General features: G+C 41.7%; 1 protein-coding gene across 4 annotated transcripts in view; it reads right to left on the bottom strand.

The window, feature by feature from the left end:
- ARHGAP29 (Rho GTPase activating protein 29) overlaps nucleotides 1-15,690 on the bottom strand; it is a 216,350-nt gene that overhangs the window by 62,185 nt on the left and 138,475 nt on the right. For all 4 annotated transcript variants that reach the window (XM_077452882.1, XM_077452883.1, XM_077452884.1 and 1 more), the window contains 3 exons: nucleotides 10,717-10,813; nucleotides 10,118-10,190; nucleotides 2,435-2,498 (listed from right to left, as the gene is read on the bottom strand). In XM_077452882.1, the coding sequence (XP_077309008.1) occupies nucleotides 2,435-2,498; nucleotides 10,118-10,190; nucleotides 10,717-10,813 (234 nt within the window). The remainder of the gene's footprint in view (nucleotides 1-2,434; nucleotides 2,499-10,117; nucleotides 10,191-10,716; nucleotides 10,814-15,690) is intronic.

The following is a 15,690-nucleotide window of genomic DNA, read 5'->3' as shown; positions in this document are numbered from 1 at the left end:
ATTTTTTTCTGGAAACACAATTGCCAACCCACGCAACACAAAAGCAGCCAGCAATATGTTCATGTGGATGGCCTTAAATCCTAAATCAAGTTATACACAAGGCCCAACTTCTATACAAGTTGAGATCACTTGAAGTTCCCTTTCATACAGCATTACCCTTTCCATAGAGCTATCAAGTGTCAGACTTGGGGTCACCACATGTTACAATATGCCTATACAATCTTTCTACAATCAATTTTCGATTCACCAAATTTATGTAATATGAATATCTATCCAATCAATTTGTAGCCAATCAGGCACTACATAGTAAAGAAAATTGTACTATCTGATTTAAATATATGTGTAGTGAGTTTTAAGCTCATCAAGCTTAACAATTTGAATGTACAATCTCCATTGGATTTATGAACAAATTTGTGGTGCAAGGGCCTACTTGATTGACTGCATAGGTTAGGTAAGTCCTCAAAGTTATGGTAGATATTAAATGGATTGCACAGAGAGCATATAAAAGCAAAAATGTTGGCTGTGCCTATCCGCGTGCAAGTAAATTAAAGCTTATAAACCAAAACTTTACTGTCAAACCACAAAACTGCTTTGATTATTCAGTGACAAACTTTCTCGTGCACAATAAAATAAAACAAAATGCGACAGTCCCAGATGACTAGTTCAATTAGTAGTGCTTTTCTTCTTTCAGATATATTTTCCTTTAAACGTGCTTCTCATATCCCACAATTTTTCCACCTTCACCCTTGTGGCTTTCAGTTAATATAATTGTGCAGTGACTCCCACCACCTTTAACCACTGCGCTCACCTCCAGTTTAGACCTATTTCCAGGTCTAAAATCACCTTACCCTGCTGGGGTCAATTCGAGGCTCCTCAGCTGTCCAATCTCCTTCCTCTTTCCTCACTGAGGTGGCTTTGTCTGGACTTCCTTTCCTCCACGCCCCCTCAGTATAAACCCCTGAGGAAGTCACGTAATTGTGCCGATATGCGTGGGAGGAAATCGGGTAACAGAGAACTGTGTTGTGGAACATACGAGAGCATACGGGAACTGCTGCCCCGCCAGATGATCTCTTAGGCCCCATTCACATCTGAGCGTTTTGTAGCTTGAAGCCAGAAGCTACAAAATGCTGGAGAGGAAAAAAATATCAATTATTCTCTATAGAGATGGTTCACATCTCCACTCCAAAACTCCTGGAGCCAGAAGCTCCAAAAGGCCTGAAGCGCAAACAAGTTCTGTAACTTTTTTTAGGCAGATTTGGGCGTTTTTCTGCTTTTTACATTGGCGACATTTTGACCTGCACAAAATAGCAGCAAAACCGCAGTGAGAAAAACATGGCAAAAACGCAGCAAAAAACAGCAAAAATACGGTAAAAACGTGCGACTTTCTGCCTGAAAACACTATGCTCAGATGTGAAAGGGGCCTTAAAGCGAACTGTCAAGTTTTAATGTAAGTGGATATTATGCAATAAATGTGAAAACATTATATACTACACAATGGGAGTTTATCTTTTATACTGAGAGAATTTGGAGGAAAGTAAGGTTTTGGTTTAAAAACATTAATTGGATTGCACATGGATAGGCGCAGCCAACATTTTTTATTTTAATTTGTTTGCAGTTGTGGGAAAACAATTATTTGGTTGCAGCCATCAGACACAAGTTAAAAAGCGAGGGACACATTAGGTTAGGGAGCACGGGATAATACACATCTATTTTACAGAGATCATATAGTCAGATAGTAATGTGTGGCGATACTTCAAGAATCGGACGCTACCATGGTTTTCAAGTTGCAGCCATAGCAGAGAATCTGTCACTATTACCTAAATTGGTGGAAATGCCTGAATTAGGCACAGGTAGTTCTTAAAGTGGAGTTCCACCCAAGAATGGAACTTACACCTTTTGGAATCCTCCCCCCCCCCCCCCTCCAGTGTCACATTTGGCACCTTTCAGGGGGGAGGAGGGAGCAGATACCTGTTTAATACTGGTATTTGCTCCCACTTTCTGGCATAGATCACCGCGGCGTTCGCGGTGACCTAAGCCACTTCTGGGGGCCTACGCTGTCCTCCCCTGCTGACAGAAGACAGCAGGGACCAGTGAGGACATGCATGTGCAGTAGGGAACCAGGAAGTGAAGCCACATGGCTTCACTTCCTGATTCCCTTACCGAGGATGGAGGCGGCAGCAGCCGAGAGCCGACAGACAGATTGGCTTCAGCTGCCGACATCGCGGGCTCCCTGGACAGGTAAGTGTCCATATATTAAAAGTCAGCAGCTGCAGTATTTGTAGCTGCTGGCTTTTAATATTTTTTTTTCGGGAGACCTCTGTTTTAAGGAAAACTACCGCCAGAAAACTGTTAGGACTACTGAATACCCCAGATCATGTTAAAGTGACCAGATTTGTTAGGCAGAACACATGACATTTTCTGTTCAAGTCTTTACCTTGTATATCATCTCTCTCATGAATCGATCCAGCCGAGTCCTCCACAGAGAGATTTTCAAATGACTAAAAAAAAAAAGAAAACCAAAATAAAACCCAAAAAAAAATCACATTACATTAGAGGTTATAGAATGTACGTACTTAGATAAATATTGTGTGTGATGCATCGTCAGCGTGATTCTACATTCTCTCCTAAAGCTGAACGCCAGGCTTAAGCTGGCCATACATTATACAATTTTCTTACTAAATTTCCTTTAGATTTACCTTCAACTATGTAGTGCAAGGTACTGCTTGATTGCATACAAATTAGAAGTCTAGGTTTGACCTCATATTATACGGTTTTGGTAAAGTTAAAGGAAAATTCTACAAGAGAATTGTATAATGTATGGCCAGCATAACATTACAGTCTTGCACAGTGGCACGGGCTTTTTATCTAACTGAGATTGCTTACTCTGATTTCATGGCAATCTGCAGACTTCCCACAACGTGCATTAGAAGCCGTCATGTCAAGATGGAGCTCACCTCATTTCCTGGCTGGAAGACTTTCAGCATCATCTATTACTATTCTCCCAAACCGGACTATTCCTGGTACACCCCTTCTATTCACTGGATTTCAATCATGGAGGATCTGCACCACATGGTCACCATCTGCTGAGGAACACCCACCCATCAAGACATTTCCATAACTTCTCCCAAGAGCCAGCCCACTGCTTACAGGCTGAGAGGGTGCTCAGATATTTCCAGAAAACTATTAACAGAAGCCTGCTAATGTCTCCCACCAGCCATAATTTGCCTGCATTATGTAAAAAAAGCACCCAGTTATTACAACATACTGGAACTAAAAGTATGTCATGGAAATGTTAAAGTTCTATTTAAAAATGTAATTAGCATATTTATGAGGAGATGGGGGTGGAGGATGGGAACCCAAAAAGGTAAAATAAGCAGAATAAACTTCAGCTTTAAATCAAAGATCATACGTTTGTTGTAGCAATCCGTTATTGGTTGTTCCCTGGTTTCTGGTAAACTGGTTTCCAGAGCTATAGTTTTAGGGTTTGTTCATATGTGTTAATTATGAAGAAAAAAATCAACGCTCATTATTGCGCCTATGAGAGTCATAACGTGTTTTTGTTGTGTTTGTTGAAAAAGCATGAAGAAAACTTTTTAAATGTTCATGAAAAAGTGTCGTTTTTCTAGGGGGAAATGCTTAAAAAGGTGCATTTAAGTTGTGGTGTGATAGCAGGCATTTTTGTAATTCTCTGCAAGATGGATGCCTATACTTTAATCACTGACACTTGGCTTGGTCCAGCTCAAGATAATTACGTAAATAATGGTCTTGCGGAAAAGAGGGAAGGGTGTTTCACCAGTATCGAGTACATCCGATAGCCATGCAGAGAGGCTTTTCCATACTCTTTAACACAAATTGTGGGTATACATACAAAGTTCTTTGGTTATAACCGCATGAAGGTGTCCATGTTTTATGCCCTTCTTGACATTGTACGACCCCGACTGATGTGAGCCACAACTGACATGAGGTGTCCTGTGTCACTAGAACAACATCTTTTAACTTTGTCCTAGGTTTTGTATAAGTATTCTCTTTATTGCCATTTCTTAGGACAATTAACCCATCAGGCCCCCTTTCCTTCTGAATGGCAGTGTATGGATTCCATAGCTGGATATTTGTTTAAATATCAGGTATTTAATCTACCCACCTCTTTTCTGAGTACTGATACAATATCATCAGCCTTCATCACAATTTTTAGCAAAACACAATGTTACTGCTTCGGTGTTTACTGCACTGTGTGGTGCCCACTAATATTCATGGCAGAAACTGAAGTAGGGTTATGAGGCTTTATAATCCCTGCTTAAATGCCGCTTAAACACAGGGTACTGATGCACATGTGAACGAGCCTTAAGGTGGAAAATGAAAACACAGATAACCCATTTCATAAGCCAACTGAATATATTCCATAGCAGCATTTTCCAAAGGGTTAATAAACTTTTCGGTAGATGGGACACAGCACAGCTTAGTATTTTTGGCAAAAACTGCCTTATAGGAGATCATACTTCCTCTACTGCCAGCTAACCATTGTAGACACAGCAGGGAGTGTGAAAAAAATTGTCTGAATGGGCTTGAGAAATTTTCCAATGGAAATGATCATGTACTAACTAGTTCCTGGAAGCCAATGAGGGTGGAGCACGTGCTTATTACCAGGACAGGCGTCACTTTAGACACAAAAGTTGTGATTGTGCCACACCAATTAAAATTGGGAAAACACGGCTTTGGGCTAAGGTTTTAAAGAAAATACATAGGACACAAGCCAACGTAAAAACATATGTATAGAGGGCCATATACAAGATAACAAAACGTAGACGCAAACACCCAGAATGGTTATATCAATATTGTAAGGATGTGAATAAAGTTGATACCCATGGAAGTGAGTCAAAGGTAAGTAGAAATGGGGATTACCATGCTAAACTCTAGCCTTTGCAATATATAGTACGTGTCAGGGCCAACTAGGGTGCAAAAGGATACCATGACAGTGTGGAAAAGAAGTAGGAGTATAGAGGACAAGATTGCCCAGTCAGTGCTCATTGGGCGAGAGCTGAGATGCTTACAAATATGGTGAAAGTTAAGGTGGATTGAAGATGAAAGTAGAGCTAAAGTCATTAGGTGAAGCAAAATCAGAGCAGCAAAACATCATCCAGGGAAGCCACACTTCAGAGGACTGCGTCTCGGTCATGCAATTGAGCAAGTTCTTCCAACCAATGTAAAATGTTTTTTATGTAAAAAAGAAAAAAGTGCAAAACATTGTGATGTCTAAAAGCACCTGTCTTAGTCTTTACAGGAACCCCTGTGGAGCCCAGGATGAATTTAAAGCTGAACTTCAAGATATATGTGATCTTGCTTGAACCTATGTGGTTGTTCTTCCAGATCTGTGCAGTAATCCAGTGTGAAACTTTGCCTCTGTGTGGGAGCTTCTTGTAATCAAAACCAGTCATTCTTGTTCTTTCATTGTGCAGGGTAACTGGTCTCGTCTCTGCCCCTACTGTATTTTTTTGCAGGCAAAATATAGTGGGTGGAGCCTGATGGGTCCATCCCACGGCACTGCTCTCTGCACAGGCATTTGGTGCGCACACACGGGATTCATATCTTTTGTGGCCATTGAAGAATATATTTTACATTTTTGTGGCTAGAGTTCAAAAGACAGAGTCTCTACTGCCCATTTAAACTGTGACATCTGAGTAAAAGAGGACCATGCAACAGCCTGCAACATAAGATGCAAGGGGGGCCACAGGTTTGGAAAGACTACCACAAGTACTTTCAGGCAGAGCAAGGTCTTATGTCGTCACTGTTACTTTTTTCCTTGCGGTTGAACTTTTAAAACATTGGACAGGTCAGGTTTGTTTTATCTGCACTACAACAAATATGTAAATGGTAATGGACTGCTATAGAGAACACAGACACCATCATTTGGTCTGGTTTTTAAAGCAGAAGTTTAATATGTATTGCAAGACAGAAATAACTTGTGGAACTAAACAAAACAAGCAACTGTGCACCATATTTAGGATTATTGTTATAATACCTGAGGGTCCCGATTTAAAGATTTAAGTGAAGTCCTACCATCATTTCTATTGGAAATCTTACATTATGCTAGCCACTTGAGTCCACAGAGAGTTGGAAATAAAACAAAATGTCTTAAGAAATGTATTATTATATATCCTGCATTTATTTCATGTTTTATTGGTCTATTGTGCCTGCATGAGAGATCTAATCTGTCAATTAAGCTGCAAGGTGATCCTATATGTAAAGAAGCTCTGAGAATTGTGCACCAGAAAAACCAATAAAACAGAGAGCTAAGCAGGTAAAGTGAGCAATTATCATATTAACATATCTACATCAATATAGAAGAATACACAGGTAAACACAGTTCCATCTTTTTTCTTACAAACAACTTTTCTTTTTTGCATACTTGCAGCCACTTTATGCTTCCTTCCTAATGAGGGATTGAAGTTAAACCATACCAATGCACGCTCCTGAAAATAACACGATCAATGGATACTTTCACAATTTGTCATGTGATTTCCTGTAGTGATTGGATCATGGTGCAGATCCCTTTTTAGTTTAATGCCCTTGAATCAAGTCTGGTAGGTTAAATAATGAATACTGGGACATTCCATTTTGTGTAGCTCATTTTATAAAATCCAGGAAGTCGACTGACTTTCTAAGCAAACAATACAGGACAAAAAAAAATAAAATAGTTTTCCCACTGAAGTGGCACTCTAGCGATGCAAATAATTCAACACTTAAAATGACAATATTACAAAGTGTATGTATACCAATAACTTTTAGATTTGGACATAGGAAAAAAGGTTACAGTATCTCACAAAAGTGAGTACACCCTTCACATTTTTTGTAAAATGTTTTATTATATCTTTTCATATTACCACACTGAAGAAATTACACTTTGTTACAATGTAAAGTACCGTATATACTCGAGTATAGGCCGACCCGAATATAAGCCGAGGTCCCCAATTTACCCCCAAAAAACTGGAAAAAATTATTGACTCGTGTATAAGCCGAGGGTGAGACATGCCTGTCCATCCCTGTGTGTCGTCCATCCCTGTGTGTGTCCATGCATCCGTGTGTGTGTGTGTCCATGCATCCGTGTGTGTGTGTGTGTGTCCATGCATCCGTGTGTGTCCATGCATCCGTGTGTGTGTGTGTCCATCCATCCCTGTGTGTGTGCATGCATCCGTGTGTGTGTGTGTGTGTGTGTGTGTGTGTGTGTGTGTGTGTGTGTGTGTGTGTGTCCATGCATCCGTGTGTGTCCATCCATCCCTGTGTGTGCATGCATCCGTGTGTGTGTGTGTGTGTGTGTGTGTGTGTGTGTGTGTGTGTGTGTGTGTGTGTGTGTGTGTGTGTCCGTGCAGCCTACCTGTGTCCAGCCTGCCTGTGTCCGTCCAGCCTGTGTCCGTCCCGGCCTGCGTCCCGTCCCAGCCTGCGTCCCGTCCCGGCCTGCGTCCCGTCCCGGCCTGCGTCCCGTCCCGGCCTGCGTCCCGTCCCGGCCTGCGTCCCGTCCCGGCCTGCGTCCCGTCCCGGCCTGCGTCCCGGCCCGTCCCGCAGCTCTTCGTCGGTGGCCATTCTAGGATTCAAAAGCCGCGCCTCCGTCGGTGATAGGCGGAACACTCAATTTCCCACTGACTGCTGGGAAATTGAGTGTTCCGCCTATCGGATGTCCGTGATAGGCGGAACACTCAATTTCCCAGCAGTCAGTGGTCCGCCTATCATGGACGTCCGCTCATCCTCATACTACGGACGAGGATGAGAGGACGTCCGTGATAGGCGGAACACAGACTGCTGGGAAATTCAGTGTTCCGCCTATCACAGGCGAAGGCGGAGACGGAGGCGCGGCCTTTGAATCCTAGAATGGCCGCTGTCTGTCTGCTCGACACGCTGATCGGGCAGACAGACAGCGATGACTCGAGTATAAGCCGAGGGGGGCACTTTCAGCCTCAAAAAAGAGGCTGAAAATCTCGGCTTATACTCGAGTATATACGGTAGTGAGTGTACAGCTTGTACAACTGTAAATTTGCTGTCCCCTCAAAATAACAAAACAGCCATTAACGTCTAAACCACTAGCAACAAAAGTGAGTACACCCCTAAGTGAAAATGTCCAAGTTGGGCCCAATTAGCCACTTTCTCTCCCCGGTGTCATGTGACTTGTTAGTGTTACAAGGTCTCAGGTGTGAATGGGGAGAAGGTGTGTTAAATTTGATGTTATCGTTCTCACTCTCCCATACTGGTCACTGGAAATTCAACATGGCACCTCATGGCAAAGAACTCTGAGGGTTTGAAAAAAAGAATTGTTGCTCTCCATTAAGATGGCCTAGGCTTTAAGAAGATTGCCAACACGCTGGAACTGAGATGCAGCACAGTGGCCAAGACCATACAGCGGTTTAACAGGACAGGTTCCACTCAGAACAGGCCTCGCCATGGTCGACCAAAGAAGTTGAGTGCACGTGCTCAGCATCATATCCATAGACTGTCTTTGGGAAACAGACGTATGACTGCTGCCAGCATTGCTGCAGAGGTTGAAGGGGTGGGGGGGTGGGGTTAGCCTGTCAGTGCACAGACCATACGCCGCACACTGCATAAAATTGGTCTGCATGCCTGTCATTCCAGAAGGAAGCCTCTTCTAAAGATGATGCACTTGAAAGCCCGCAAACACTTTGCTGAAGACAAGCAGACTAAGAACATGGATTACTGGAACCATGTCCTGTGGTCTTATGAGACCAAGATAAACTTATTAGGGTCAGATGGTGTCAAGTGGGTGTGGCAGCAACCAGATGAGGAGTACAAAGACAAGTTTGTCTTGCCTACAGTCAAGCATGGTGGTGGGAGTGTCATGGTCTTGGGCTGCATGAGTGCTATTGGCACTGGGGAGCTACAGTTCATTGAGGGAACCACGAATGTAAACATTTACTGCGACATACTGAAGCAGAGCATGATCACCTCCCTTTGGAAACTGCGCCGCAGGACATCATTCCATACATCAACCTAATGACCCCAAACACACCTCCAAGATAACCACTGCCTTGCTAAAGTAGCTGAGGGTAAAGGAGATGAACTGGCCAAGCATTTCTCCAGACCTAAACCCTATTGAGCATCTGTGGGACATCCTTAAATGGAAGGTGGAGGAGCGCAAGGTCTCTAACATCCACCAGTTCCGTGATGTCATCATGGAGGAGTGGAAGAGGATTAAGGCATTGCTGGAAAATAATGGTGGCCACACAAAATATTGACACTTTGGGCCCAATTTTGACATTTTCACTTAGGGGTGTACTCACTTTTGTTGCCAGCGCTTTAGACATTAATGGCTGCGTGTCGAGTTATTTTGAGGGGACAGCAAATTTACACTGTTATACAAGCTGTACACTCACTAATTTACATCGTAGCAAAGTGTCATTTCTTTAGTGTTGTCACATGAAAAGATATATATATTTCTTAATCAAGTCCATTGAATTTAAATAAAAGAAGCATAAAAGCTGAAAGGAACCAATAACTATAAAGAAACATACAGGGAAGAAAGGGCATAAAGATCAATTTTGTATCTATGGCCGCCTACATAAAGTAGTTTGAGTATAAATCTCATACAATAACTTGTAGTAGCGTAGCTAACATTAAAACTTCATTGCATAAAAAGAAATCTCCCCAATGTGGCAAAAAAAATTATAAGAGTTATAACCATCTTAATGTATCCAAACTGAAAAAGTGCATTTTGTTCTACTTTACAGAATATTTCCTCAAAGCAATTGTTTTTAAAGAATAAAAATAAAAGCGCACACATAGGAAATCCTCATACTTTTAGAAACTGCAATTTCTGTGAATAAAAAAACAGTGTTGTCACTTGCCTCTAACAACCAAGTATATGATTGGAAATCCAAACCTTTGCTTATCTGCAGTGTCACACGTCAACCTGCTAGCCTGTTAAATCATTACATGCTGCAGTCGTGCTGGGTCCCAGATTCCTACACAACTGTCTAGATTTTATACAATTCATACTCATGTATAAATAACAGATTACTCAGTAGAGGAACACTGAATACTCTTAATGGCTGGGAGGACTATACCTTTATTGGATTTTTACTGTACGCAGTAAAATTAGTTAATCTAAATAACTTACCCTACTTCTACGAGATGCGTGAAGCCCCAGTGATGAGCCATTGTCTACATCTCCCATAAGGAAATCTGAAACTCTGCGGAGGAAATGCGAAGGAGAAACATGACTAAGCAGACACTATAAAGCAGAGCCAACACCAGACAAGGACAACTAATGACCTATGACCTGACATTATTTCCCTTGCAGAATCAGCCATTAATATGCAAGAATTCTACCTTGATGGCTTGCCTAACACAGAAGCATACTTCTTTTAACAGACCTCATCTAGGAACTAGATTGGCGCTAGGAATTTTATTTTAAAAAAAATGGCATTTTACAGCCACCAGGGTCACTATCAAAAATTTGAAAAAAAATAAAATAAAAAAAAACCAAACAAACAAAAACGATATTGCTAGAGTAAAAATATATATATTTTTGATACTGAAAATAGACTATTATAGGGTGTTTTACCTATTACACATTTCTCGGCATTAGCTTTACAGTAGCTATTGTTCTAAACCATGCAGTACATACAAATGAGGTAATGGGAGGATGACTATGCTATAAATAAAGACTCAGCATACTTCTGTGGTCTGATGTTTTAATAGTCCCATCACACTTACACGCTGCCGAAGGTGAATGCTAAAGTGTCAATGGATGTGAAGATTTCTCCAAAACTTTCTCTCCTGTTCTCTTCATTAATGTTCTTGAAGTTCACAGCTAAAAACATATCAAAGACAGACAATCCGTTAAACAGTAACTTAGAAAAACTATATTTAAAAGGCAAACTTTTAGCTTGAGATAGGGGTGCAAAGGTACTTCCTACTAAGTATTACTGTGTCCCCACAGGGAAGAATCAACCCTGGTGACCATTGTAACCAAGACAGAATATAATAATAATAGTAGTAATAATAATAACATAAGGGAAAAAGCCTAAATACTAGATATGTAATGAACGCAAGAGGTGAGGGGAAATCTTGCAGGAGAAACGTTCTGAAGGAAACTAATATGGGAATTCCCCTCACTTTAGAGACATTTCCTCTCACGTCTTGTTGTGTCTTCAAGAAAGCAAGTCAATGGAAATCTCCCCAGCAGGATACAGAAAATAAAAACCTGCTAGAGGAGGTTTCAACACTTCCCTACTGTATTTAAACAAAGAAAATACATTTTTGGCTATATATACACACACAAACAAGGCCAGCAGAAACATTTGTCCTCCCCCAGATTATACAATAATAAAGTCATGTCTGTTGTTGTTGCACAGCAGATCAGTGTCAAAAAAAAAACATTGTTTTCAGGCAAAAATTCTCCAGTGATAACAAAATATAAAAAACTTTACATTACTCAGGATAACCCCAAGGTCACCAAGATAAGGCCACTGTGTGGTAGGAAAAAAAACCCATATTTAATATACTGGCGAACTAGAAATTAGATTTTTTTTTCTGAAAGTTACTCAGTTTTGAGTGGAAGATTAAGTCGGTCATATACGACTTGATAATGTCTCTTTGTAAAGCTCCAATGAGATGATGCTCAGGTCAAACTATAAAAATGTTCTTGAAAGTTCCGCAGTTTGGAGTGGAAGCATAGGCTGGTTATATACAAGTTGATAATGTCCGACTCTGAACATCCAAATGAACAGATGCTCAGGCCACACTGGGGTACCCCATAGGAAGTCATAAATACGAACTATTTACCACTGGTGGGCAAACTGGCAAATCTCATTGCAGCCTTCCAGAATAATTCCATGGTGGGCTTACAGCTGGGTGTGAGGTGGAGTATGGTGGGCTCATCACTGAAACTGCTGCATTTTAAAGACTGTAAATATATGCAAAATCCCCCAACAATGGGATTCTTTAAGGCAACCAAAAACAACTGGGACAAAAAGTCATAATTGATCATCTTTATTATACACTTATCAATGCTTGGTACATAAATAATCATACTACTGAACATGTACAATACCCCGCAACCCCACAGGCAACAAAGACAAAGTGCTGATGACTTGTGGCTGTGTGGACATACCCAACACTGTTCAGCAAAACAATTTTCTTTCTTCAGGGTTGTAAAGAGATAAGGGATATATCTGCTCATCCATATGAACAGGAGTAAAAGCACCATTTATACAGCCATTATTCCAAAAAAAACAAAACAAAACAAAAAAAAACACAGAACACAAAACATGTTGCTGCCAAAGCCCTTGAACAAAATAGGGTTACCGTGCCATCACCAAGAACATGGACCACACAGGGATACACTGGGGACAGCCATGTGCACCTGCCACGTATGGAGCATGTCTTCTAGACGGTTCAATCATTAAATTATTACTGAACCCAGGACCCTGCATTCACTATATCTGGTCTACCACAGTACACAGAACATGAAGATGCAATTATTTTGCAAAATACCTTTTCTCATCAGCAGTATATAGCAGTCATGTGACTTGTATCGGTGTCTGGTTATAGCTTGTAGGAGGAGTTCTCATTCTGCTGTGATTGTCCTATGAGGCTGTAGGACCCCTGCCCTCTGTCTGGACAGTGCCGATTGGCCCTATGCTTTCTCCCAATAAAAAAAAAACAAAAAACTCCAGCAATAAACACCAAACTGAGCATATGCAGCTTGCCCCCAAAGCTCTGTACTATCAGGAGGAAGAAGGGGAGGATCAGAAAAGACAGGATCAAACAGCCTTTTTACACAATGCAGAGGATTAATTCCTTAGGTTTCACAGTGAGTATAACAAGCATGCTTTACTGCATATACTGACTGATTTTACTGTTGTGGTTTAAGTAACACTTTAAGGGTAGCCCAAATTCAGCACTCCTTTATGATGGCACAGGATCATGTCAGCAGATAGAGCCCACCATACCATACTCACATGCAGCTGAAACTGCTGCATTATAATTACTAGTCAAATGCTAAATCTTAAATAGTCAACATAAACATGTACACTAGACAAATACTACAATTTGCAAAATATAGACATATGCCTGTATGTTATACTCTGAACCCAGAAAGTGCAGAAACAAGGTAGGAGTTACAAAAGTTGTGGTAAAAAAAAATAAAAAAATAATAATTACCGTAGTACAAAAGGCTTACTCTAAATCATCTGAGCTCAAATCAACAATATTGTAGTGAAAGCAAGCGTCTGGTGCTTGCACACAATATACCCATACATGAAATGTACTCTTAAGAGTAAAATTAAATGTAATTGCTCCTCTGTCAGTAGTGCACAGCAATATGATACATTCCTTTGGCAACACTCGTTTAGTAGCCTGGTAATCAAGTTAGAGAAGAAAAATAAAGGCTTTGTATCAATTGAAGAACGGCCTTTCAATTTGGCTTTTAATCCTATAAAAATGACTCATGCCGTGTTACAATAGGTTGTTAGCCTTCCCACCATACTCTCTAAAGACTCCTCTTTAAAGTGGCAAGGAACTCACCATTGTGTCAATGACTACAGGTCACATAAAGTGTCCCTATGAGGACTAGAAAAAGAACAGTAGACATCTCCACCCACACAGGAGGACAGCAATACAAGTCTTATTGGGATGGAACTTTTTTGATTGCACCCGGGAACAAATGAGGACAAAGATTCATCAATGGAAAGGGTTACTCAAACCAAAGTGCAGTCATTTTTCATTGCCCCCTATGGGCCTGAATGACAGACAGTTGTCAAAGGGCTAAGAGGGGAGTGTTGGAGCTTGCCCATAACAATGAGGGCTCTCCTGCAGTCCATTCTTACTAGCCCATCCTATGAGGGACTGCCTTAATAGGAATGTGTTGGGGATACCAGCGCTTTATACCAGCTAGGCATTTGCACAGGTATCGGAAAAATATACAGATACCCAAAACAGGAACCTTCTGGCTCGGTTCTTTCAGCTATTAGTGGGATTTCCCTGCTAACAGCTGAAATGTAAAGAAAAGAATGCCAGCAATTATTGGTCCTTAAAGGGGTTCTAAACCCTTGTTTGTTTTTTTAAAACAACAAACATATCATACTTGCCTCCACTGTACAGTTCGTTCTGCACAGAGTGGCCCTGATCCTCTGCTTTTGGGGTCCACCCGGCGGCGATGGTAGCTCCTCCCTACATCGAGTGCCCACATTGGAGAATGCTCTCCTAAGGTGGACACCCATGCGGGCACGCTTCCAAGTCCAGCTTCACACAGAATGCAGGACTTGGCTCCACCCCCCACGTTATTGGATTTGATTGAGAGCAGCGGGAGCCAATGGCTGCTATCAATCTATCCAATCAAGAGCCGAGACAATGGGCAGAAAGGTAGAGCGCATCTCTCCTGAGGGAACGAACAGGCTCAGGTGAGTAAAACATGGGGGCTGGTCACTGTCAGAAGATTTTTTTATCTTAATTTATAGGATGCATTAAGGGAAAAAACACAAGGGGCTACAACCCCTTTAAAGAAGGGGAGCCGCTGCTTAACAACCAATGACATTGCAGCTGTCAACAGGGAGCCTGTCTGGCCAGCGAGGAAGAGAGCACTTAGCTTAGCTTTCCTGCCTTCCTAAGGTGTTCAGCGGAAAACTTTAAAGAAGCGGATTCTGGCATCTAAGCTGCTTCCCGGGATCCTCTTTCAGCTGGGTGACATGTCCGAACGTCCTCCAAGCCTCCCCAGCAGCTTATCGACTTCCATCCCCTTACAGGCAAGATGGCGCCGGCTACATGCCTGAAGATATGACCCGACTTCTCAGGACACTGGCGAGTTCTCTACCCCCACAATACAAAGTCACCCAAGGATACACAAAAAGCTACGCAGCTTCGGGCTGATACTGGAGGGGACTTCCTCAGAATACAGCACAGCCTACCTATTGATTCATTCCCTACTCCCCCCCCCCACCCTCATTTATCACCTACTCTCCCCACCCTGCCCTCACCCCCTCACCCACCCCTTACTCTTCCCCCCCTCCACCCTCCCCTCACCCAACTCTCTAACCCCCCCTCCCGTCACCTTCTAAACTACCCCTCTACCTACTCTTCCTAGGCGATAGGTATTGGTAATTGGTATCGGCGAGTACTTGCAAAAAAAAAAAAGCATCGGTACTCATACTCCGTTTCAAAATTGTATCGTTTCATCCATACTTTAAATATACATTAATGTGTTAAATTGAATGGTGACGTAGTAAAAATGAAACTGGAAAAAAATAGTTTTGGGCAGACTGGGGTAGGGTTAGAACTATTGTCAGATTGTTTGTGAGGCATCAAAAAAAACGTAGATGAAACGCCCAATTTTGAAGGTAGCGTGAACTTAGCCTAATAGCAATAATTCCATTCACTTCTTGTTGGCCATGAGGAACTCGCTTAAAAGTGGCCTGGTAGAAGTTTCAATCCATCCCCAGAAAAAAAAAGTTAAGGTTTCAGATAGAGAAGTCTTTTTGAAGTGGTTGTAAAAGCTCAGTTTTTTTTTACCTTTATACATGCCATTGCAAAAAAGGTAAAAAACAAAACAAACAAAAAAAGTCCCACTGTTCACGTAATCTGATTGCCCTGGGTGCTGGCTGTCAGAATACAATAGTTGGCAAATTTGACTTCTCCATCTATACTTTTTAGTGTGGTGGAGGAAACGGTCTGCATGTATCACCAGCTTTA

The sequence above is a fragment of the Lithobates pipiens genome, unplaced genomic scaffold (assembly GCF_037356315.1).
Source record: "Lithobates pipiens isolate NorthernLeopardFrog02 unplaced genomic scaffold, aLitPip1_a1.2 Scaffold_23, whole genome shotgun sequence".
In the NCBI taxonomy this organism is placed as follows: domain Eukaryota; kingdom Metazoa; phylum Chordata; class Amphibia; order Anura; family Ranidae; genus Lithobates; species Lithobates pipiens.
This window is presented reverse-complemented; position numbering and strand designations above follow the sequence as displayed.